Raw genomic sequence first — 24229 nt, 5'->3', positions numbered from 1 at the left:
CCAAGCAGAAGTCAAAAATAGATTTTTATTTATCACAGTGCATCTATTCATACTTCTTTGCACTGGAAGAAATAAAATGTACACAAAAATGGAAAAAATTAATCACACCGTTCTCTATAATTTGATTTTCTTTTAGTAACAAACATCAATGTGCAACAAATCTTTATCAAATTTGTCCAAAACTCAAACAAATTGATGACAACTAAAATTCTCTCTGTGCACATTGATCTTCATTCAAGGCTGACTGTAATTCACAAATCAACAAGGGATCTTCTATCTTATGAAGTGTATCTGAATATTTGTTCAAAACAATGTTTAAAATGCCAGAAAATTTTTGTATTGTTTTCATCTGCCACTGAGATTAAAGACACCAGGTATAAGCTGAATTATGTACATAATTTGATTGGTTCTTACTTATGAACTAATGGAGGACAGATGCAAAAATGATATCATCATTAACAGCATTTTGCTTTTTCATCATTTAAAACAAAAAGATCCCATATTGCTGTGGGTCTGTACAGTAATAGATCACAGGAAAGAATGTTTGACGTATGACAACAGTAGGATTGTCTCTTAACCCTTTAACTTCCAGAAGTGATTGACATGCAACTTCTCCCTTTAATATCCATACATTATCCAGCAAACAGGTAATGAGAATACTCAAACTTATCATGAAGTTTTCATCTCGATCTAACACCAAATTCTCGTAACTACTTTACAAGGAAGTGGTAGCAGCTAAAGGGGAGAATTAACAATCAGATCTTGGGAGTTCAAGGGTTAATCAATGCACACTTTTAACAACAACATGGCCAGCTTATTCTCATGTCCCACAATCCTTTTCTTGCTTAAATAATGTAGGTCCTAATGGCGTACATAGAACATTACATTATGCCAATCAATGTATTACTTGAAGATCACTGCTATAATATCAAACCTTTGTGATCTTACATTACTCTCTTGACCTTTAAGTTTACTTTCAGTGAAAACTCAACAGCTTGGTTAAATAAAAGCATGCAAAATAATGTCATTTTTAATAAAAACAAAATCTGATTTACTAAGTCTTGAGGTATCAACAAGGTCTTCTCTTGTTTGCAAGATGAATCAGGTCACATTACAAACAATTTACTTCAAGTTCTTGAAAACTTGGGTGAAACAGAACGTTGAAATCGTAAGGTATGCATTCTATTGTAAATTATATGATTAGCTGAATTAAAGATGCATTTTGCTTTGATCTTACTTACAATCTACTGGAGAACAGATGCATAAACAACATCACTGTTAATAACATTTTGCTTTGTTATGCTAGAAAACAAATAGATTCCATTTAGCTGTGTCTGTACAATAAAATATCACAGAAGACGTAAAAATATAAAAAAGAGCATCAGTGACACTCTCCACTGCTCATTGTGTCCTACCTTTTTGTTCTTACCCCATTTGACATCATTAATATCTATTACAGAACCGCAGCATGGCAAGTCATGTAATATATTTGTTAATCGTCTTAGTGATATAGATCACGTTGGGCGGGAAATCAGTGGCTGTCTTTCATCCCCTGTTTTAGCATTTGATGATGCACTGTTACCACCAGTGTTCCCTAATGAGGACTGTTGACTATGTTGATGTTCTTCTGCCTGGTTGTATTGCCAGTTGTACTGAAACTGGGACAATCTTCTGCTCATAATGAAGAAATGCAGAAACATGTGCAAGCTAAAGCCAAGATGTATGGGGGCTGCTGCCTGGAAAAATATTGACATGGTGCTGCTGATGTGTGCTTCAGCAAGAAGCTTTTCTACTCGGCCATTGAATTCATCAATGACAAGTGATATGAGGAGTGCAAACAGAGCCATCATGATAGTTGTGACGTAAAAGTGTTTTGCCCTCTGACGACTGCTCTCACGGTCACACCCAAAATGTGGACCCATTTTAACAAAGAAGTAAAGCTGAAAGATGATTACAATTGCATAAGCAAAGTTTTTTACTGTTGTCCAAGAGAGATACTGATAAAACTCAATGTCAGTTGTTGATGAGTATTGTGAGGCCCAAAGACCACAGTAGGAAGCTTTCATGAACCAGAAGATAAAGCCAATGGTTCCCATAAAGCACACCATGATATCAATAGCCTTAGATTCAGTCTCACGCCATTTCCTCTCTCTGTTGTTTTCAGGGAAACTTGTGTCTCCAGAGAGTAGCAAGAGACCAAAAATTATTACAACACCACAAGCTAGAATGGGGAACATGTTTGTCCACTCTCCCACAAATCCAAGATACTGTAGTCCAGTTACCAGTTGCATGGCAACCAGAATGAGGCCAATGACATATCCATAGCCAGAGGAATGCGAGATTTCCACATTAACAACCGCAGAAGCCAAAGAATCTTGCATCATTGCCTCACTAGCTTCAGGGTTAAATAATATATCTCCAATGGGTCGGTTTATGCGCACATCCATCAACTCCAAAGAATGCTCCAAAAACAACAAACAGCACAGCAGTCTGTAATCAATGAGTAAGGCATTATATGCAGATTTCACGATGGAGAACCCATTGCCAAACAGACTTAGGACAAAGTCGTTATCAGAATTTGACGTTACTAGTGAGTCGATAAAAAAAGCAAAATTGAAGACGGAGATTATCTTGAAAAGCCACGAACACGCCATACGCATATCTCCTCTAGCAACCTTGTGTCGCAGACTAAAGTAGTACACGCTTGCTTGGACAATCTTTTGCGCCAGAGCTGTGTACCGCACAGCAGCATACATTGTGTTGGGTGCTTTCCGAGCAGCTCCAATGGCGAAGAAGAGCTCTAGTATGCTGAGGGGTATCGTTATGACCCAGATGATCATTCCCAAGCTACCATGCATATAACCAACAGAGAGTCTTTCGTAGCCGTAGTCATCCAGCGGCCTGTCAGGGGAAGGATTCTCGAAAAGCATTGCACAACCTATCATCAACACTCCAATTCCGCAAGAGGCCAAGAGAGTCAAGCGATACACTGCATAAATTTCTTGTTCTTCATAGGAGCTGAGGGTTGTAATGAGGGTGAGTAACGCTCCGAGGAAAAAGACCACAAGTCCGATACGAGTTTCCACAACGTGTCGACATAGACGCCATTTGAAATATATGAAAACTATAATGCAAGCCAAGAAGAACAGAAAGGAAGAAAGAGTGGCTAGAATCACAGCTGTAGTGATAGAGACATCGAGAGTAACTGGGGCAGAAGCATCTTTTGAGCTTAAAGAGGATTCTTTACCGTTCGAAAGTGAAGAGAAATGCATCGTGTCTGGGCGAAATGGAAAATACTACAAAGGTTTGAGCAGTTCAACGTCTTCTTGACAGAACTCCGCTTAACTTTGACCTCACAGCTGCAAAATGTGATTAAAAACAAAGAATCACAAATGATCTCTCTAAAACCATAATTCAAGAGCGATAAAGCGTACCTTTAAGATGTTTTCGACTCAATACACGAAAGCGGCCGAAGGTCACAATGAGTTCAAATAACTAAGTGGACTTATAGAATCAGGTTTCTCGGAAAAAAATTGACGTAGACGCAAGCGTTACTTTCAGCATATGGGGAAAGCACCCTAGAAAGGTATGGGGTCGATTAAGGATTGCATTAAATATTTGATAAAAGGAAATCTTCAGAAAACAAAGAAGCAGTAAAAAAAATGCAGCCTTTCTTGTAGATTTCATCCGATCAACTTTTCTAACTGTAATTTTATGAAGTTTTCGCAAGAAAACCCAAGCCTCAGAAGGAAATTCTAACGGCATTTCCGCCGGAAGTCCAGTTTTGTCATGCAACTTTTCATTCCCAGGGTCTTCTCGGGTTTAATGAAGAATCTTCCCAGGATACTATTCCGCTTTTATACGAGTTTGTAATTATTAGGAGAAACTGTAACCTTCGAGAGGTTGTAAGTATAATGGACTTTCTTCTTGCTGAACTCGATAGAAAAAGGAAACAGATAGATCAAAATGAAGTCACATCGGTAAGTATCTTTAAATTAGAACTACAATACGAGAGAAACGTTTGGCTCGAACAGAACCAGCTCGAATAGGATTCTCCTATTTTTATCTATGTTTGCAAGATGAATATGTCTTAATCATATCTATTCACGGTTCGTTTTCAAATTTTCTTCTCTCTTAACTTTTTAAATATTTAACCAAGAAGAAAGAAGTCGTTTGGCAAAGGAAAGACAAAGAGCAAGCTGTGCACACAGTAAAAACATAGTTGTTTTCAGCAAATAATTTGAGCCTTGGAATTTGTACTGCAGGCGCACAGAAAATTATAACTACATCTACATGCACGTTAACAATCTGCATGCCGACCACCGCAGATAGATCAAGTCAAGACTGCTAGATAAATCAAGAGATTAACAAAAAATATATCACCAAATCACTTTTGGAACAAAAGAGAATTTAGACTGGTAATCATTATCACTGAAATAGGAAGTGAGTCAACTATCTTGATTTTCCCTTCTGTGCTGTGATAGTTCTTTTTGGTTGAACTTACATTTTGTACATTTGAGGCTTGCTTTGACCCAATGTAATCAATTAAAAACAATGTTGACCCTTTCACTCCCACAAATGATCCAAAAAGAATTCCACTTTGCAATATATGCAGGTAAACAAGCAGAAAGCATATGTGAAGAAAAAAACTGAATAACTTAGTGAGAGTGCTTAATTTAACACCAAATTCTCAGAGCTAAAACATAAGTAAATATATGGTATGCAGTAAGGAGAATTGATTGTGTGATCTTGGAAGTAAAGGTTTAAATGACATTTTGGTAAACACTTAATAAATAAACTTTAGGGGACCTTTTAACATCAGTTCTGAATATAGCTGTGTTATGCTACTGTAGCCAACGATTTTATGCTAAGAGAGCATAAAGAAGTTGCAAATTTATCATTTATTAATTTAACAGCATTGAAACATTTTCCTAGTAATAGCATTAAGTTATGCCCTTCTTAGAATTGGTCAGTGGAGGTATTTCAGTTTTTACAACATTTATATTTACAAACAACATTTTTATTTAGTTGGTTGCTAATGTCAATAATATAGGCTGCATCATGATATAATTTTTGTCTTTCACCAGAATAAAAAATACTTCAAGCGTGGGGATCTAACTGCTAAACAGGCAGAAGACTATAGAAAAAAGCAAGAGGTAAAAGCCTCCAGTACTTGATTTCTCACAAATTTTAAAGGCAAATTAATTTAATGAAATGAATTTAGTCCTCTAACACTTTGTATATTTTTATTCCAATCTAGAAAAGGCTCCAGGAAAAGGAGGTAAATGATTTCTCTCTTTGAATAAGAGGTTCTATAGGATACTGCTTTCAGGGATTTCAAAATGGTTTGGAGTTGGGGTTGGACTTGGTAAAAGCAGGTGACTGTGAGGAGTTCATTAACCCTTAAACCCCCAGATCAAATTTGTAATTCTCCTTACTGTCAACCATACAGTTCTTATAATGTTAGTTTGGAGAATTTAGTATTGGCTCAACTAATTATCCCCAAATTGATATTTTTTTTATTCTCAACACTTATCTGGTTGATATTGTATTGATATTGTAAGGAGAAATTCTTTATTGGTCACTCATGGGAGTTATAGGGTTAAGGGCTTAAAGGCAATTGTTTTGACCAGCATAACTGGCAGCATGTTATTAAGAAGCTGAGGGAACTCTGGCAGCCACCAGGTTCCTCTGAAATCCCTTTGCTTTGCCAAAAGTGTTATAGCCTTGTAGGAGACAGTGTGAATTGAAGAACACAAGGAAAATTAACAATGATCATGAATTTAATGCACTTACTATGTCAGTAATATTTATGTTTTTCAGGATCAATATCAGTATCTGGGCAACTGCCCACCTACCCCTCCCCTAACCCAACAACAGTCTATTGATAACAAGTTAGGGTTAATGTTGGGTTAGGGGAGGGGTAGGTGGGCAGTTGCCCAGATACTGATATTGATCCGGTTTTCATTACCGAAATATGCCTTGTGAGAGTTTTTTGTTGACCCATTTTCAGGAGAGAGCTGGTAAAAGGGCTGCAGATGATGATATATTTGCTGCCTTCAAAAGAAAAAAAGATGAAAATGAAGCAAATTCTGCTCTGATTCCAAGAGAGGAGGTCATTATCGTAATTTAGCTGCAGTAATTTAGCAGTAACCAGCAGTAATGAAATTACTCACAAATCTCTAAGAAAGTTGAAAATACTCCTATTGAAAATGTTTAATAATAGAACAGCATTTCATCAGTATGAGACACCTATATAGGAGAAAGATTCGTCTTCCTCTGATCTTCGTTGCAGTGATTGGATTTATCCATATTCACCTGTAAGAAATGTTTGTGGCAGCTAGAAGACTTTTTTTTATTGTTCTCCTTTCTAAAGGTGATTCGCAGATTGAGAGAAAGGGCAGAACCAATTAGATTGTTTGCTGAGAGTGATGAGGAAGCTTGTCAAAGATTGAGGTTTGTAGTTATAAGGCTCCAAGCTGTGACTAGTTAGGTAGCTTTGGTGACCATGACAAAAAAAAGGAGACTAAATTTATAACCTGTTTTGCATGGTTTGTCTAACTTAGTTTTAAGGTTTGAAGTCAAAGTGAGGTACTAAAAATTTTGACAGGATTATGTGTAGATATGTTCCACTGTTTTCTTCCATAAAACTTTTCTTACTTGCCTGAGCTTTTTTTTCCTCATTGGCTGACTTACTTCTCTAAAAAAATTCAAGCTAGGAGTGCCAAGTCAGTGTCTCTCCCTGTGATTAGCTTTTACAGGATTGCATGCAAAACACTGATAGTGAAAAATGTATTAACTTTTTAATCAACAGGAGAATTGAGATGCTTGCTCCAGAAATTAATAAGGTATTGAATTGAAATTCAATCCAACTTTTTTTGTTTTAAATTCAATATATACAGCTTGTTGATGATTAACACTATGTTGTATACAGATAAGAGAACAACAGAGATAAAAGAGGGAATTATTGAAAGAATTAATAATGCTTGAAGATTCACAACATTTTGTTTAATCCTACAGAAACATAAATATCTACTTTTAACACTGAGAGGTTGCGCAGAGAAAAGTTTACTGCATACCATGCAAAAATTCCAAAGAGAATCCTTTTGTACATTTATTCAGTTTTTCTTTCTTTTTTTTTTGTTTTTTTGTTTTTTTTTTGTTTTTTTGTTTTTTGTTTTTTGTTTTTTTGTTTTGTTTTGCACCAGGGTTTGAGGAATGACTTCAAAGCAGCCATGGAAAGAGTGGATCAGGAATATTTAGCAGAGTTAATTAAACAGCAGGTATGCTCTCATCAAACAAAAAGTGACAAAAAAAGTTAATAAATGATTTTTATTGAATGCATGGGTAAAAATATTGGGAAATGTATGCCAGATAGTGTCAGACACAGCAGCCTAATAGTTAGTGTGCTGGACTTCGGTTTAAGAGGTCAGAATTTAAAAAAAAATAGACTTTAATGGCTATCACAATTACTGATGGACTAAGTAGTTTAAATTCTGGGCCAGAAAAGAGGGAGAAACAAATATTTCAGATAAACATAAAGTGCTTGAAAATCCCAACTGGCAGGAGACAAAACAGTTGGCTTATTTACACAGCACAGCTGAGTAGTTGAAATAAGGGTGACTGAGAACAAATCTAGTGAGTGATAGGGTGGAGGACTTGAATCCAGGACCACCAGATTATAAGTCCAGCGCCCTAGCCACTCAGCCATTCTGACCTCTGCGAGTGTGAGACCTGGCCGGTTCATTGTGTTAAGTTCTTGGGCAAAACACTAACAGTGCCTCTCTCCATCCAGGAGTATAAATGGGTACTGGTGAATTGTCAGGGAGGCCTGATGAAATGCTGGGAGGGGTAACTTTGTGATGAACTGGCATCCCATCCAGGGGAGGAGGGGGTAGTATCATTTTTGTCGCGTGATGCTGAGGAAACCAGGATAAGTAGCAACTAGATGAGCACTTGGCTCAAAACAGACTTTTATGGAAGATAGTAAAGAGAATAAGGCAATTAATCAGAAGGATGTTTTTGTAGGGTGGTGGTGAACAACAAAGTTCAGAAAGTGAAGAATCGTCACAAGTTGAAGAAGATGGAACAACCTTGGAGGATATCAAGGTAAATTTATCTTTGGTTAGCTTTCTACTTTTGAATATATTTTGCAATTAAAAAGATATTTTTAATGCTAATTTTTGTGTATTTTTTAAACTATATGCACAATATATTCTCTATTTTTTTTAAGGAACTGGCCATAAATATGGGTAAAGGTAATGAAAATTTGGATCAAGATGTCATCTTAAAGTTTATTCAGGTGAACTGCAGATTGTACTTTCACAGAAAATTGTTAATTATGCAGTATTAAAGTATAAATTGTCATTTGGATAAAGGCATTGATAAAAAAAAAAAAAAAAACAAGCATGCAGCAGATGACCCACAGCTGAGCATGTCATTGATGCTCTTAACACAATTTGACGTCATCTGTGTCTATTACTGTACAAACCCACAGCAAAATAGATTCTGTTTGTCATTAGATGTCTGTTTGTTTTGTTTTCCTTTTAGTTCCTCCTTGGTTTATGGGCTAAGGATTGCAAGACAAGATCTGATGATAGCAAAAGAAGCCTTGAGGTAGCACACTGCACTAAAATTGTTTAAAAAAAACCTTTAGCTAGAGCTAGAGCATTTTTCATGATTCACTACAGAATTAGAAACTGAAATTACTATAATAGTAACTGAAGATCTACAATGCATGAATCCATCTCTTTTTTCCTTTGGAACCAAAATGGAATGTTTACAACAGATCAGTATGATTTTAACATCACAGCAAGATTGACTAGCAGTTTACATGAACTTGATTGACAAGAACTCTTCACTAGACTATGATGGTAACTTCTGTTCAGGCTTTTGAAGCATTAGTCAGTACTACTGATAGCAGTCCCTCTTTGGACTACCCTCACGCAGACAATCAGAAGGCTCAATCAAATATCAGTATCAGCCCATGCAGTCTCCAGGTGTTAACGCACATGTGTAGTCTTCAGGTCACCCCTGTGCTGTGGCTTGCAAATAGCCAACTTGTCTGCCTCCTAGCCTTTGGTATTTTAAACACAAGTGGATTCTTTTCAGTTGTGTTTATCTGTGTCAAAAGCATGTTTAGGTGCTGAATACATCGACCTAGTTATTTGTTTTTTTAAACTTTATTTATTTTGTTTGCAAATAGGCAAAATTGGCAGGTGCTACTCAAAGACAGACAGAATCATATCTGAAGCCATTGTTGAGAAAACTTAAAAATAAGGTAAACAATAAACTTGGAGAACTGTCCTTTTTTAACAATTATTGTGTCTTTTCAAAGTCATCAACAGTAAGAGTTCTATAATTATCAGAGTGATAACTTTAAATTCAAAAATGACAGATTTTTTCTATGTGGAAATTTCTGCTATAAAAAAAAAGATGTTGAACTTATTAAATGTCATCTAAAAACCTCAGACACTTACACTTATTGATGTCAGATTTGTTTGTTGTTTCCATACAGAAAACACCTCAAGATATTCTTGGTGCATTAACAATGATCATAATGAATCTTTTAGAAAGAGAGTATGTCAAGGTATGAAGTCAATTCAATGATTTTAGTTACTTTGATTTTACTTCAATCTTTCATTGATTTTATTCATTGTTTTGATTGGTTTCCAAAAAAAAAAATTCCATCTAGAGACTATACTCCAATTCAACCCTTGGACCCCTGAGAGTGATAGCCTTTAATTTCTCCTTACAATGTCACCCTTGAATCAAACATTAAAGTCACAAGAAGATAGGAAATGATCATCATCTAAAAAGCTCTTGATTGTTAAACAAATTCTCCTTGTCAGCACATCAGGAAATGTATAGAGAGCAGAGTGGAGAATATGCATACTGATGTTGGGGTGGAAAGAGGTTGCTAATGAAGGATATTTTAAAGAGAAGCTAAGTTTGATAGGCATCACTATATTTTATCCTACAGGCCAATGACTCATATCTTCAGATGGCAATAGGAAATGCACCTTGGCCTATTGGTGTAACTATGGTGGGAATTCACGCACGAACGGGAAGAGAAAAAATTTTTGCCCAGAATGTGGCTCGTATCCCTTTTACCAGTTTACTGGTTTGATGTTTGCTAATTTACAGGAGGATTTCCACTGAATTTTAAAGCTCAAGTACAACGATCACAATTCTCTTAAACTTTCAACTCTCATAGGTGGCCAAGACAGAATTTCTCCTTACAATGTCAGTACAATATCAGGCAGACAACTGATGGGAATAATGAAAAATATCAACTAGGGGATCATAAGTTGATCAAATACCAAATTCTCCGAACTGACACCACAAGAATTGTAAGGCAAAAATTGAGGAGAATTACTCATAAGATCTTGGAGGTGAAGGGGTTAACAGTCGCTTCTACCCAAATGATGTAGCCCATCAAGTTTCCATTTATTGCTATGTTCCCTTAACTTTTGTTTTATCAGATGTTCTCAATGATGAAACTCAAAGGAAGTACATTCAGGTAAAGATTAAGATGGAAAATAATGATAAAAAATAGTTATCTAATGAAATCAATAAGATGTGTCTTAAAATGTCGTAAATATGTTGCAGTGAACCAGTTTTGTTCTTTCTCAGGGACTAAAACGTCTGATGACCTTTTGCCAAAAGAAGTTTCCTGCAGATCCATCAAAGTCAGTGGAATACAATGCTGTAAAGTGATAATAGATGAAAGGATTATCAACAAAAATACTACCAAACTGCAAGCACAAAAGAAAATTTATTATTATTCTTTCACACTTGCTTTACACAAGAACTAAGTTTTAACCCTCAATGTGGTAATGTTTGAATGTAAAGAACCTTTATGTAAATTTCTTATAAATAGTGTTATTGAAAGACATTTAATTATATTGCATACATAATGAGTGACGCAACAGACTTGAAAAGGTCAGGGAAGAAAGGCAACTTCATCATGAAGAAGAGAAAACTTCAGTGAAGACCACAGAAAAACCCAGATAAGCTGTTAAACACTCATTTTTTAAATCTCTTTCATTCTTAGGGCTGTAAATTATATATATAGAATGTTCATAGACATCTGTTAGTGCACATATCATCTCTGTAGAGGTTGGCAAAGGGTCCAAAGGCATACTTAAGCCCCCAATAAGGATGTTATGTATAGATTTCATAAAGGGGCAAGGAAAAGTGAGATTCGAAGTCTTCCCTTGCAAATTTCTGTGGCATGAAGTATTGTTTACGGTACACAATTGCATGCATTTTCCTAAATCTTGCATGAAACTGGACTTCTCTCCCCACCCCCCCCCCCTCCTTTGCTACCCTCTCTGTACAAACCATGCTGTAAGGTAAGTAAATTTCTTTTCTCAAGAATAAAAAATTTTAAGTATTGGTCACTTGTTTCTTTGAATACATTATTTAAATTCAGTTGGGAAGACCATGGACCATGGTTACTTATTTTGATTATCAGTTTGTGCTATCTATATGTAAACTTCAAGCTTGCAGTGACCATCATATGATCTGAAGGAAACATTTCTTCTGCAATCCTTCCATTAACAGTTTCCAAGGTGTCTTGTAGCAAAGTCATTGTGATGAAGTAAAGAGCAGCCATTAAACAAACCACAACTATTCCTAGTGTTCTATTCGACAACAAAAACAAGACCCTGGCATGCACTCTTCTCATCTTTGTAAAACATCTTTGTATCAACATTTTTATGAGAATGTACAGGAAAAATACCACATTTGTGGAATATAGCATGAAAAGTAAGATAAAATTGTTAAAGTGCTCAGCATCGCATTCAAAGCAGAAGGGCAACTCGCAGTTGTTTGTATCTCCTCCTTTAACACAAACACCACACCGACATGATCCATGAGGGCCACAGTCCTGATGACAAGTGTATTTAAAACGTGGACCATAAGCAGTTTCTTTGGCCATGAGGTACGCTTTCTTAAGCCTTTGCCATTTATTCTGCAAGCTGTACTTTTGTTGGTAGATTTTTCCATCTCCGTGAATCTCAGAAGACACAACTTGAAGTCCAGTTAAAGAAACAAGGATCCTGTCTGGCCGACTAATGAGTCCGGGCTCTGGCTGGAAAGAAAATAAGCTTATCTTTAGCTTGTGCCCTTAGCAAGAGCTTTGAGATCAGGGTTAAGAAACCAAAACAACATGATACTGTTGACCCTTTAACTCCCATGAATGACCAAGACAGAATTTCTCCTTACAATATCAACACAAAATCAAGCAGACAAGTTATAAGAATTAAGAAAAATATCAATTAGGGGATTATGAGTTGATCCAATACCAAATTCTCCAAAGTAACATCACAAGAACTGTATGGCAGACAGTAAGGAGAATTACTAATGAGATATTGGGAGTTAAAGGGTTAAGTCAGATAATGTTCAGACAAAATAAACCAATGGAAAATTTTTCTGCAAAATGCTCTTGGAATGGATAGGGCACAAGACAAAGTGACATTGGTAAAGAAGGTGTTAGCTTTTTGTTTTTCAATTTAACAGCAAACATAGGAGGCTAAGCAGCAAACCAAATCCTGTCAGCAATCTGCATATTGAGCAGTCTGTTTTGGCAGCACAACTGAAAGAGGGGATGAAATTTGTATAGGTGATAACATGATTTTGAATAAAATTTGGTGTTAATAAGCACAAGTCTTTTTCAAAGACAACAAAATTGCACAAGCTTGTAGGGCAAGTGCAATTTGTAATCTGAAAAATTTTCAAGTGCTCATTACACCAAATTGCAACAGGAATCATGATATTACTTGTTAATAATGTAGATGGAAAAACATCACTGGAAGTTAAGTCAGACAAAAGTTTTGAAAGCAAGGGCGCACTATTTGTAATTTACATTAGTGTAACAACTTTTCATTCAGCCAATCAGAAGCAATTTTTTTTTTCATGTACATTATTAAATGCTAAAAAAAAAAGGATTAGATCATTTATGCAAGAGCATTGCAGAAAAACCTTTCTACAACACACCATATTGCTGAAGGTGTATCCCTTGCTGTTCCCATTTGCTGTCACCCAGGCATCCACAAAGCCATATCCTTGGTTTGATCCCTGTGGATCCAAATGACTGGATGCGTGGCATGGGCCTTGCTTGTCAAAGGACCCTTTCATTATTCCATTTACAGGCCAATGGAAATCATTGTATGCATTGAAGTCACCCAGTAAAACAGAGCGTTCACTTCCCATTGATGCAATATAGTTAATGACATCCACTGCATTTTGGCATTGCTGAGCTTTATCGTAAGATAAGTGAAGCACTGTTATATCCAGCTCATCACCATCAATATCAACTTGGGCATGAAGTATAGCTCTCTTGTTGCGATCAACACCACCTTTCCCAATAGTAAGGTTCACAATGTGACTTAGTATTATGGGATGTTTACTGAGTAGTCCCAGGCCTTCCTGTTCCCACCCTGGCGGGCCTTGTTGACCAGCTGGGTGTGTAACCACGGCAACAGGGTGATAAACTAGGTGTTTGTACCGTGGAATTAACTCTTGAAGCTCAGTTAACTGGTTTCTTTCATCCTTAGCATCAGCCCTCACTTCTTGGAAACCAATCACATCTGGGTTAATTTTATTTATCTGGAATAATAAATTGCAAACCATAAAACAAAAATAAAAATAAATACCAACTTGAGTGCCCTTGACAGAATAGCAGTATGTCACAATGTGAAAACAAAACTAACAGATCCAACATGGTTATTTGAGTGAAAGTACCAACCCAAACAAGCTTTCAAGTTGCTGTCAATATAAAACAAATTTCAACCCTTCCCAACATGTGGACACGGGCATTGACACGGGTTAACTGACAGGTAGATTTGACCGGGCTCATCTACCTACTAACACCAACAAACATTTTATAAAGATTGAAAAAGAACAAGAATCTCGCGATCTTTGATTCTTCAACATCAAGAATCTCTAATATTTATGAATTTCGAAAACTTTCGTCAATTTAGCAACGTTAAATTTGATTAAATTTGTTGTAAAATTTGTTAAATATAAAAATCGATTAAAATAGTTCTCTTTTGATTTGTTTCTCTTTTTTAAATTGAATGTAGCCAGAAAAATAGTCACCTAAACTTTCAAATGATTATTTTCGCTGGGATTATAAGAATAGCCTTACCAAAAAAAAAATAAACAAAACAGCGGGAAACACATAAATATGTGAAGGTTGAATGTTCATGTCAAGAGACGGATACGAAATTATATAAAAAAAAAGTGAAAAATTACCATTTCCGCAATGAAGTATTTTCTTGTTTCCCACTGGAACATAACATTCCAAATGTTGTAGTTTGCAACTTTTACAATTTTGTATGCTGAAACGCGGCAGTAAATCGAGAAATAGTCAGAGAAAAATATCAGAAATATACATATTCGAACCGCCATTATTTACATGGGTCAAGAACCTCAGTCAGCCTGGGAACAAGTTTCTCAAAACCCCTTCGCTGGCACGTTTGTAGCCAGCGGTCTATTAATTAACCAAAATAACTGGATTGAAGTGTCTCTTCCGGAAGATTATTGACTTTTACCAAAGAGGTTCAGTTCTATGCATTTGCATGGATTCTGCTGATGCGATAGAAAACTGCTGTTTATTACTTCTTCAGATCATTTCCAAATATATATATTTCCTAACAATTTGTGATTTTATGATAAACATTTATGTTGACAGATACCAGTAAAAAATATGGTAAAACTTTACCAGAAGAGTGTTGATTTTCACAAGTTATCTTACGAACTTGCTAAATATTACAGTAACCTTAACACTAACTTCAGATTAATGTCAGAATTTGGGCAACAGCACACCTGCCCCTCCCCCAACCCAACGTTAACCCTATTTGTCATCAGTTGACTATGGTTGGGTTTAGGGAGGGATAGGTAGGTAGGGTGTGCAGTTGCTTAGATACCAAAATTGATCCCTAACTTTGAGGGGTGATTTAAATGAAATTTCTCCAAACAATTTAAATATAATTATACAATGATCACCAAACAGGAGATTAGAAAAGATTCTCAGAAGTATTTACAAGAAAATATATATTAGCTAGAAAAAAGAATTTAAATTGACAGTGAGCTACAAGTTCAATGCTTCCACCCTGCTGCATGACCATGCTCCATTTGAGGCTCAAGAAATCCACGGAAAACTTTTCCATCATGACTCCATCTTGCGCCGTAACCTTCAGTGCACCTCACTTCAATAACTTTGAGCTCATGTGGCAGTAGGTGGATATTAATCCATGAAGCATCTTCTAGTATACGCATTACAACTGTAATAGCATGTTCGTTCTTAACTTGTTCACTACCCGCACAGGCACCCCACCATTCACTGGAATCCCTGTGGCAGTGTTTAGACAAGGCCCTCGCACCAACTGTCAAATTGGCATTTGGTTTATGTTTCTCGTTGAAGGATTCTATTAGAACTTTAACAGGAGGAGGGAAAATATCAACACTTCCTTGCGTGTGGCGAATATTAAGCAGATCAAGCAATCCTCTAACGCCAAGAATTTTTATGATAGAAGAAAGCTGAAGATGTTTTTCTTCATCAGAAATCTCTGTCCAAGAATCGTTAAGGGAGGCCAGTACCAGCGAAACTTTTTCATAAATTCCTTTTCTTTCTTGAACAAAATTTTCCTCCGAAAGTAATCCACAAGCTTCGCTTTTTACAGGAAAATTCCCAGTGGACAGCCACTGATGTAACTTTTTTGAAATTTCCTCATAGAGGGGATATCTCGGGTAATTTCCTCTTTTGGTAGGTAAGGTAGAGATAGTCTCTTCAGAACGTAGCAAGGTTTCGCATTGTGTTTTGGACAGTATTCCAGACTCCCGAACAATCCACTCTTCCAAGATTTGCTTCACGATTATAACAACATTACGAACAGAAACCATTCTTGGTGTTGGTAGACAAATCATGTGTATCTACACCATGGAACGAATGGAAAAATCTTTCCCAGACTCTCGCAGGTGCAGTATTCTGTTAGTTTCAAGATGGCAACCGACGGTGAGTCAGAGGGTACTTGAACGCAAAAACACTTTTCCATTTTGCGTTGTCAACATAAAGTTGATTGTATGTTTTCTACTTTAAGATGATATCATTCGGAAGAGGCTGTTGATTGATGGAGAAGGTGCGGGTGATGATCGCAGAATTACCGCGCTTTTGAAGACATTTCTGAAATGGTGTAATTCTACTGGCGAGGAGGAAGACAAGTTAGTACTGTTTCATATTTCTTGATCCAAGGATTTCCTTTTTTTACTTTAGATTTATATGTGCGATTTTTAGGAAAGCTTATTTCTAGAATGCGTGGCTACATAAGATTTGTCTCTGTAAGGTCGCGGTCAGCTGAAGAGTTGTTTACGAATACACTATTTGTATATTATGGTGTTAATGAAGTCTTCATACTGTGGACTGTGTTCCTTATAGGTAAGCGACTCACTGTTTGATTTGGACATTATGGGTCATTTTTTGACTTTTCAGGGCTGTGACTAACGGCTCAATGAAACTGTATTAAGTAAGATTAGTTTAATTTCAAGCTATGGCATAGTTTTCGACTTTCCCAGTGTATTGACCATTTAATAGGGACCTTAAGCAGTCAGGACAGCGATGTCAAAGAAGATGTAAATCAAAAAACGTAGTTATAGTCTAAGGAAGAATTTTGCAAATGGCTAGATGTTCTTACTGTCTCTTATGGCACCACACCTCAGCTTCAGCATAACGTACATGAGCAAAGTTTAATTCCAAATTTTAAACTCAAATAATTTGTTGTCAGGGTCTTGGTTCTCTGATCACACAAATATTTGGGATTTCATGTTGTTGTTTTGCAGAGAATGGTTAAGACATGTACAAAGTTTTAAAGCACATTTGCTGAGTTATTTTTCTGCTCATGAGATCTTTTGTTTTGCAACATCCTCAATACTATTGCCATCATGGCTTGCCTAACATCCTTAATGACATTGATGTAAGTAGCTCTTCCAGTTAAAGTTGAGCCTGGTTTTAACCAGCAATGCAAGCATGAGCACAAGTATAAATTAATTATGCCAAATGAAAATGAACTTGACAAGCACAAGTATTATCACAAGAAAAAAGGAAAAAATTTCCATCCTTGTGCTTGTGTTTGTGTTTATGCATGTGTTTATGCATGTGTTGAGGCTGTTTTCATGGTGAAATAAGAGCTGTTAAGCTTGGGTTTGCACTTACATTTGTGCTTGTGTCGCTAGTGAAAAACAGGCTATACATTACATGGCTTTTCATTTTGTTTGTTGTTTTTCCTTTTCCAGTGATGCCACATATCAGAAAATGCTTATTCAACTGGCTCAGTGTGAATTTGCTATTGGTAAAACACAGACTGTCTATGAAATGAATGAGCTGGAAACTGAAAACTATGAGAAGATTTATAGTGAAATAGGTAAGAGTAATTTTTGCTTGTAACTTAAATTGTAAATTTTAAATGTAAAAAATTATTGCTCAATGAATAGATCTTTACAGGTTGCAGCAATCTGAGCCATTGCAGGAAAAGAAGTTTGAAAAAACTCCTTACTGTCAACCATACAATTCTTATGTTAGTTCAGAGAATTTAGTATTGGATCAATTGGTTACCCCATACTGATATTTTTCTTTATTCTCATCACTTATCTGGTTGATATTGTATTGATATTGTAAGGAGAAATTCTGTCTTGGTCACTCACATGAGTTAAAGGGTTAAATGTTGAAATGTTGATACTTACATGAAATGATTTGTGGTGTTACTTCCCATGAGTGACATGGTTAACATTTTACTTTACAAACAGAGCAGAGTATTTCACATGCTTATGAGGAAATTGCATCCTGCAAGACTGAGCTGCAGAAAGCAAAGAGGATACGAAGAAACAGACAAGGTACAGGAACATTGTAAACAATACATGTTACTTGTACTTAAACAGAAATTACTAAGGCCATTTTGATTACTGCAGTGCTTCATTTACTCTCAATTCTGCTTTCCTCCTGTAAACTTTGAAATTCTTAACAGAAAACTCCATTCAGAAACTTAACTTTTTTTTCATCAATTGCCAAATTCTATCATTCCAACTCCACTCCCATCTTCCCATATTCGTTGTGAGAGACTTGGAATTTCTTGGGTCCAGGCTTGAGACAAAAAGAGTAGCATCTTTTGAATACCAACTTTTATGTTTATTTAGAATATGATGCACTTGCTAAGGTTATCACCCAACATCCAGAGAGGCAAGAAACTCTAAAGTAAGTGTGGATTATTTTTGTATTTTTTATATGCCTTCTTAAATGATTCAACAACCTTTTGTTATCAGCAAGTCATTTGTATTAACCTAATTGGCAAGGTTTTCCAGAGATATTTGTTGAGGAAGTTGTGTATTTTTTTATTACATTGGATCTAACTGTTCAGTTGAATTTTCTCTTTGCAGACAAATTGAAGAACTAGATAAAGAACTCAGTTCTCTAACAAGCACTAAAGAAAGTCTTTTATCCAAGGTAGGTGAATCAAATTAGCAAATTTCTTCAAAGTGCTCTTGTCAGAATCGTGTGGACAGAGAGATAGAAACGTGAAAGAATTCAAACATGTAAGAGCACTGTAGACTACAGAGAAAAAAACAAGGGAAGGATGAAAAAATATTCTTTTTTATTGACCCCATCTGCAGACCTTCTCAAAGTTTTCCTAATATTAAGTAACAAGGGATACTGCCTCTCCCATGGATGGGAAAGTAAGTAAAACACATCATCCCTTTCTTCACAATTTTCAGAGCATTTAATGGCGTGATAACCATGTGCATGTTGATGTGTGAGGAGTTTTGAGGCATGATGGTATAAGACTTGATAGTTCCTAAAGAACTTTATGAGCCAGAAATTCTGTTTGTTGTCAGAGAAAGTCAAGTACAAATAAGTAGTTTGAAAATATCAATTGTATAATTATGTTATTGGATATTTTCTTCCTTTTTTCCAGCTTGAACTGCGACAGAAACAGTTCCATCTTCTCATCAACACAATTCACGAGTTACAACGGATGCTAGAAGGTGAGACTTCTCTACGTAACTCTTCACACTCCAACATCAGCTTGTATATTCTCTATACTGTTTTCCATACATTTCCAAAGGTGCTGACAAGGAGAATTTCTTATCCAATCAAGGTTTTCTTCTGTTAGTGATCGTTTTCATTATTCTCATGACTTTAATGTGTGATTCAGGGGGGGTATGGTGAGGAGAGATTGGACATTAGTCACTATCAGGGGTCAAAAGTGGAAATGCAGTGGAATATAAATCACAAATTATTTTTGCACTGACAAGCAGGATTCGCAAATTTAGTGTATCAAATTTGTCAGTATTGAATGAAACGGTATTAGACCTGAGCAATAGTGGCCAACTCTAAAACATTTTTCCAAGGGGGTGGACCTCACATATAATTATATGAATAGATGGCGGACTGTCATGTGAACAGATGTTTTTACTGTGAAGGAAAAATAGTAAAAATATCATCACTTCACTGGTGTATTTACAACCAACATGATGACCATCTCCCAGTTGGCTTGTCAGCTCAGTTGGTAAAGCACTGCCTAGGTATTGCAGAGGCCATGGGTTCAAATCCCATACCGGCCAGAATTTTTTTCAAGACTTATTTTTGCTACTGCTTAATTATTGTTTCGTTACTGCAAAAATAGCTCTCATATTCACAGATGTTTTTGTATTGTCAATCCTAGTGTTAAGTTCCTTCTCTTTTGAGATCTAAGGATCAGAGAGTTAATGCACCAAGATGTTCTCTCTTTGTAATGCTTAACTCAATATTCATCTTCCATTGTGTCTCTACAGAAGACAAAACTGATGCAGATGAACCTTCCTCTACCACTGAAGCTTCTGCAATGGACACCAGCTAATTTCTGTTGATTTATGTCTAGCCTGTGTAGCTGGTAGATTTGTATCAGTTTAAGGGATGAGCAACTTCCACACTTGTTGCTAAGTGTGGTGACGTGAAATTATAAACCACCCGAAAAATCGCCGGCAAAACCACCAGCTATGCAGACTAATTTATGTCAAATGCTTTTTGTACATGATGCGTAATAAACCATTTAAAAAAAGGGAAATGTAACTTAGTGGCAATTTTTAGTTTTGCGATTTTGTGACCTCCCAAGTATCCTCTAAACTTTTTGTACACCTTCAAAACTACCGGTCACTCAACTCTTTTTATAAGTGTCACGCGTCACTTATGGCGTAAAATTAGCAAAAAGGAGTGTGACATGGTGAAAGCATTATTGCAACCTTATCAAGGAAAGCAGAAGTGTCGGGAGCAGAGGGAATTTTGGGGAAAGAAAGTAACAGATTCTCTTTAAAGACGAAGATAAGTATTGGTTATTTGCATCTTTTACAGTTTCTTTTCCTCAATATTTCTTCACTTTAGAGGAGACTGATTTACGAGGGCACCACAAGCGATGGCTAGCCCTCAAGCCAAAAATTCAAGGCGAGTCCCTCTACTTGATCACGAGAAACACGGGTCTTTAGCTCCCCGTAACCCAGCACGTATGCCAGGCATCGCCTGTACCATTCAGATTAACGAGTGTTTTCACAATTAAATATAACTTACCAAATCCCCACAATTGTGGGTGCGTTTACTTTACGCATGCGCATTTCATTGGTTCCTCAATTTGAGGGTGGACGGTCTTCAGTTCCTTAAACCATAGCCTTTGAGCCGTCTACCAAGCGTTCCTTACAAACGATTCCTGTACGGTTTAACATCTTTCCGAACGTTTTAATGGGTTTTGCCAAGAGAATATGGACGGTCCATAATTTCTTGTTCCTACTTATTATAATATTGCAGCATCCCAAGAGGATATTTAATCGGTAGTAGCGTTTTAGAGGCTTTTTCTCTACAATTTTACGCAGCAAGTCAAACTGAATCAAACCTCTTTATTCATCAGTATAACTGATGAAAATTACTATCAGAATTTTTTCCACGAGTTTGGAAGAAGAATGCAGACACCACCAGCCCCTCTCCCGACCCCTCCTTCCCCACCCCCCTTCATTTTTTCAACAGCATAAGCGTTTTGAGACCTTAGAATGCAAATTTACACCAACCTCGCACACGCAGTTCATTCGCAAGTCTGAATTTTCAAGTGTGGATCTTTCCAATCATTTGCATTTACGGTTCCTCGTGGTCTGAACTGTTACGCTTTTCAGTGAAAACGTCGTAAAGGAAAAAAATTCTGACTTTAAGCATGGCTGGAAACTTGTGAGGAATGGTCTGTGCTTGAAGACTCGACAATGAATGACAGCTCCCCAGAAAGTCTTCTGCTGTAGTACACAAGGTAAGAGTCGAGTTCAACTTGAAAATTGTCGTCGACTTTCAAATGAGAAAATTCTGAACAGTGCTTGTGTTTTGAACTAGGTCGTTGCAAAAAATGCTTCACTCGGGTCTCCGTGGGGGAGTTGATAAATGAAATTATTACAGAACCGATAAAGGGCAATTTTATCGATAAACTGCATTATAGTCTATCCAAACCATATAGAGATTGGTGCACCATGATTCTGTTCACCTGTAAATAATCTATCTACTGTAAAACATGAAAAGATAAATCAGGACTAGTTCAAGCTGAAAAAGCATTTGATTCATCGAAGATAAATGTGGTTGCATGGCAGAAAACTTTCGCACTGTTCTACTGTATAAGGCTAAGTTTATCCGAATTCAGATTATGACCCAAACTGCATGTGAACTAGAATAAACGAGATTGTTGGTTTGGTCCTTTTTAGATAAAGAGCTTTGAGGAAAATTACCAAATAAAGCAAAGGAGTGGATGGGAAGAAAACGAAAACAAAGAATTAAACTCGGGTAAGTAACAGAATTACGATTGCTATAAACAGGCTTAGAATGTGTGTATGTGGCCGCTGTTCTCAAGATTAGAGATGATGCATGCACAACATATATGTTGGTTAGTTAGGCTAAGAATGTCTACCTACGTACCATGCTGGCCTGTAGAGGCGGTCGAAGGTTAAAACCAAAAAGTAGAATGCTTTCAGATTTTTTCGTCTTAGAGTAATAAAAAACACGGATGCTATTTTGATCAAAAGAAATAAATTTTTAAAGAGGCGTTTCGAAACTTCTCCTGAAATATAACTTCCCCTTCCCCAGGCAAGTCATTTTACGGCAAGTAGTATAGTTCGTATTTAAGCCAAAACTCAATCATCAATCAAAACCAAGTTAAAACTTTACGAACTCGTTTATCAACCAAAAATGCGTTCTTGAGAAACTTCCTACCAATTTTAACTGTGGAAACAAATCTTAAATAAGCTTTCAGACTTTTTGTGCAAGGAAAACAATATGCAAATTTTAATTAGATGACATTTTGTTATGTAACCTCGTCATTCACAAAGAATGATCGGAATGTAAACAAACTTTGTAGTACACTTCAAAAGAAACTAGACCCTGTGAGCAGGGTAACTGGGATACCTAGATGATACTGGATCCTTGGAATCAAGTGTAGTGATACTACGGGAGTCGGACTAGTATGCTGAAATAGTGAGCTCAAGTCTATTTCAAAACATAGGCATGCTATGCATGCAAGAGTTATTTTTTGTAGGGTGGGTGGATTACTTGAAACATTTTAAGTGGTCTACATTCTTACAAAAGGAAAGAAGAGTATTAACGTGGAAAAGAACGAAAATGTCGAATTACCTCACACACAGTTATCTTACAGCTTACCGAGCGTCACGCAATCGCTTTTCCGCGATCAGCCTTCACGATTATTTGCACTATTGTGGAAAATTCCTGGCCCATTTCTTGATGAAAATCGATCATAATATAATTTCAAGCCTTCAATATAGTCTTCTTACTTTGCACGCGAGTTGGTTGGTGTAATGTCTGTACAGATTTTACCGACGTAATAAAATTAGATGACGCGAATAACAGTGATAGTAAAGCAATGTTAAAACTGCAGAAATCGCCAGAAACTACAACGGATACACAGGGTGTGCGTAAGTTTTATTGATTTTACGAGAAAAATGTTCATATTTCGAAATATTTATCGTTGTAAATCGACCATATTTCGTTCCCTATACTATTCCTTGTAATGTGTTCAAATTTTCAACGGTTCCTCTCGTAACTTAACACCGAGTCACACAACGCGTGACGCGTTCATGAATTAATCGTTGGCTTTTTCTCTAGGCGTGAGCTTGGGCCGCTTGCGACAAGACAATTGCGTAAACAAAACTTAACATAATGCATTATACACAAAAAACACAGGAATTGGATCATGCATTTATTAAAAAGAATATCCATACAACTACAATGAAAACAAACATAAGATTCACCTATAAGCAAAAATCTCGTGGTTCGTCATGTGACCCGGCCCTGTCCGTGCATGACCACGCCAATCATCATCAAGATATCACGCGTGATCAGCATGAGAACACCTAATTGGATCACAGTTAGTTGTCACGGTGTTGAGGGCCCAATGACCACTGGGTACTATTGCGCAATTTTTCCATTTTGTGGCGGAGGAAAACAAAAGACGACAGAAAAAAAAAGGCATTTTATGACTGGGCTACCACAGGTATCCCAGTAAATATTGGCGCCAGAAGCAGTTTTATGTTGCGAAGCTTGCGATTTAACATTGTGGTTCGATCGAATACTGTGGTGTAGAAGAGGGTGAATCTTTGTAGAGTCATGGCGAAATCACGTAAACCCTCTCGTGATATTACAGCAGAGAAGGAAGCTGGTGTAGTGTGACCTTCAAGAATGATCTAGAAGTAGATGTGTCATGCTGAGTCATCCCTGAATGTATATATAAATAGAATCTATTGTAATGTTACGGAACGTTCTAGATCCTCAGCCGTACCTATAAAAGCCGAGCATGTAACTAGATGTAGCGAGTAGTTTAGTTGCTGGTATAGCCCGTCAGATATCAATAAAGGTGCATGCTGTAGAATACAAGACGTCCACACTTCAGCTGGTACAGTGAAATCTGGTTTTGCAGTCGATAATAAGAAAAAGAAAGTGAGTAGAAAGGAAAGTCATTCACTGTACATCTACAAGGTGTTGAATAAAGTTCATCCAGATACTGGAATTACAACCAAATCCATTGCAAGAGACCAGCCAAGTGGAACTACGAAGATGAAACGTAATTCTGGGACTGGGACTGAATGTGCTAATACTCCAGTTCTATACGTTTTCGTTCTTTAGGTCACAACAACCACATTCGCCGCATCATTTTTTATGAAA

The 24229-nt window shown here is 36.7% G+C and overlaps 5 protein-coding genes across 5 annotated transcripts; 2 read left to right on the top strand and 3 right to left on the bottom strand.

Annotated features, from left to right (window-relative positions):
* Window positions 1-6: 6 nt before the first annotated feature.
* LOC113667023 (uncharacterized) lies at window positions 7-3549 on the bottom strand. The gene is made up of 2 exons (XM_027182817.2): window positions 3435-3549; window positions 7-3359 (listed from the first exon to the last, which is right to left on the bottom strand). The coding sequence occupies exon 2, from the start codon at window positions 3270-3272 to the stop codon at window positions 1515-1517; it is 1758 nt and encodes a 585-aa protein (XP_027038618.2). The 5' UTR covers window positions 3273-3359; window positions 3435-3549; the 3' UTR covers window positions 7-1514.
* Window positions 3550-3822: 273 nt separating this feature from the next.
* Window positions 3823-11399, top strand: LOC113667015 (pre-mRNA-splicing factor 18). The gene is made up of 15 exons (XM_027182810.2): window positions 3823-3980; window positions 5088-5156; window positions 5261-5281; window positions 6014-6115; window positions 6377-6456; window positions 6815-6848; window positions 7209-7283; window positions 8029-8109; window positions 8234-8302; window positions 8551-8616; window positions 9206-9280; window positions 9518-9589; window positions 9983-10100; window positions 10485-10522; window positions 10636-11399. The coding sequence occupies exons 1-15, from the start codon at window positions 3915-3917 to the stop codon at window positions 10717-10719; spliced, it is 1050 nt and encodes a 349-aa protein (XP_027038611.2). The 5' UTR covers window positions 3823-3914; the 3' UTR covers window positions 10720-11399.
* On the bottom strand, window positions 10759-14490 carry LOC113667021 (uncharacterized). The gene is made up of 3 exons (XM_027182815.2): window positions 14263-14490; window positions 13003-13614; window positions 10759-12097 (listed from the first exon to the last, which is right to left on the bottom strand). The coding sequence occupies exons 1-3, from the start codon at window positions 14416-14418 to the stop codon at window positions 11486-11488; spliced, it is 1380 nt and encodes a 459-aa protein (XP_027038616.2). The 5' UTR covers window positions 14419-14490; the 3' UTR covers window positions 10759-11485.
* A 112-nt stretch (window positions 14491-14602) lies between these two features.
* LOC113667022 (uncharacterized) lies at window positions 14603-15937 on the bottom strand. The gene has a single exon (XM_027182816.2). It carries the CDS (start codon window positions 15934-15936, stop codon window positions 15109-15111), a length of 828 nt encoding a protein of 275 aa, XP_027038617.2. The 5' UTR covers window position 15937; the 3' UTR covers window positions 14603-15108.
* On the top strand, window positions 15918-20102 carry LOC113667019 (THO complex subunit 7 homolog). Its single transcript, XM_027182813.2, has 8 exons — window positions 15918-16024; window positions 16110-16230; window positions 17299-17426; window positions 17809-17895; window positions 18196-18253; window positions 18436-18502; window positions 18972-19041; window positions 19831-20102. Exons 1-8 carry the CDS (start codon window positions 16012-16014, stop codon window positions 19893-19895), a joined length of 609 nt encoding a protein of 202 aa, XP_027038614.2. The 5' UTR covers window positions 15918-16011; the 3' UTR covers window positions 19896-20102.
* Window positions 20103-24229: the final 4127 nt, after the last annotated feature.

This window comes from Pocillopora damicornis, chromosome 5, assembly GCF_964200805.1.
Source record: "Pocillopora damicornis chromosome 5, jaPocDami1.2, whole genome shotgun sequence".
Lineage (NCBI taxonomy): Eukaryota > Metazoa > Cnidaria > Anthozoa > Scleractinia > Pocilloporidae > Pocillopora > Pocillopora damicornis.
This window is presented reverse-complemented; position numbering and strand designations above follow the sequence as displayed.

Excerpts from the sequence above, each read along its gene's own strand:
- LOC113667023 (XM_027182817.2), bottom strand. The coding sequence starts at position 3,272 with ATGCATTTCTCTTCACTTTCGAACGGTAAAGAATCCTCTTTAAGCTCA.
- LOC113667015 (XM_027182810.2), top strand. The coding sequence starts at position 3,915 with ATGGACTTTCTTCTTGCTGAACTCGATAGAAAAAGGAAACAGATAGAT. Across the intron at positions 9,281-9,517 it reads TGAGAAAACTTAAAAATAAG|AAAACACCTCAAGATATTCT; the intron begins GTAAACAATAAA and ends GTTTCCATACAG. Across the intron at positions 10,101-10,484 it reads TTTTGCCCAGAATGTGGCTC|ATGTTCTCAATGATGAAACT; the intron begins GTATCCCTTTTA and ends TTGTTTTATCAG.
- LOC113667021 (XM_027182815.2), bottom strand. The coding sequence starts at position 14,418 with ATGGCGGTTCGAATATGTATATTTCTGATATTTTTCTCTGACTATTTC. Across the intron at positions 13,615-14,262 it reads AATACTTCATTGCGGAAATG|ATAAATAAAATTAACCCAGA; the intron begins GTAATTTTTCAC and ends TTATTATTCCAG. Across the intron at positions 12,098-13,002 it reads GATACACCTTCAGCAATATG|CCAGAGCCCGGACTCATTAG; the intron begins GTGTGTTGTAGA and ends TTTTCTTTCCAG.
- LOC113667022 (XM_027182816.2), bottom strand. The coding sequence starts at position 15,936 with ATGATTTGTCTACCAACACCAAGAATGGTTTCTGTTCGTAATGTTGTT.
- LOC113667019 (XM_027182813.2), top strand. Across the intron at positions 18,254-18,435 it reads GAGAGGCAAGAAACTCTAAA|ACAAATTGAAGAACTAGATA; the intron begins GTAAGTGTGGAT and ends TTCTCTTTGCAG. Across the intron at positions 18,503-18,971 it reads AAGAAAGTCTTTTATCCAAG|CTTGAACTGCGACAGAAACA; the intron begins GTAGGTGAATCA and ends CCTTTTTTCCAG.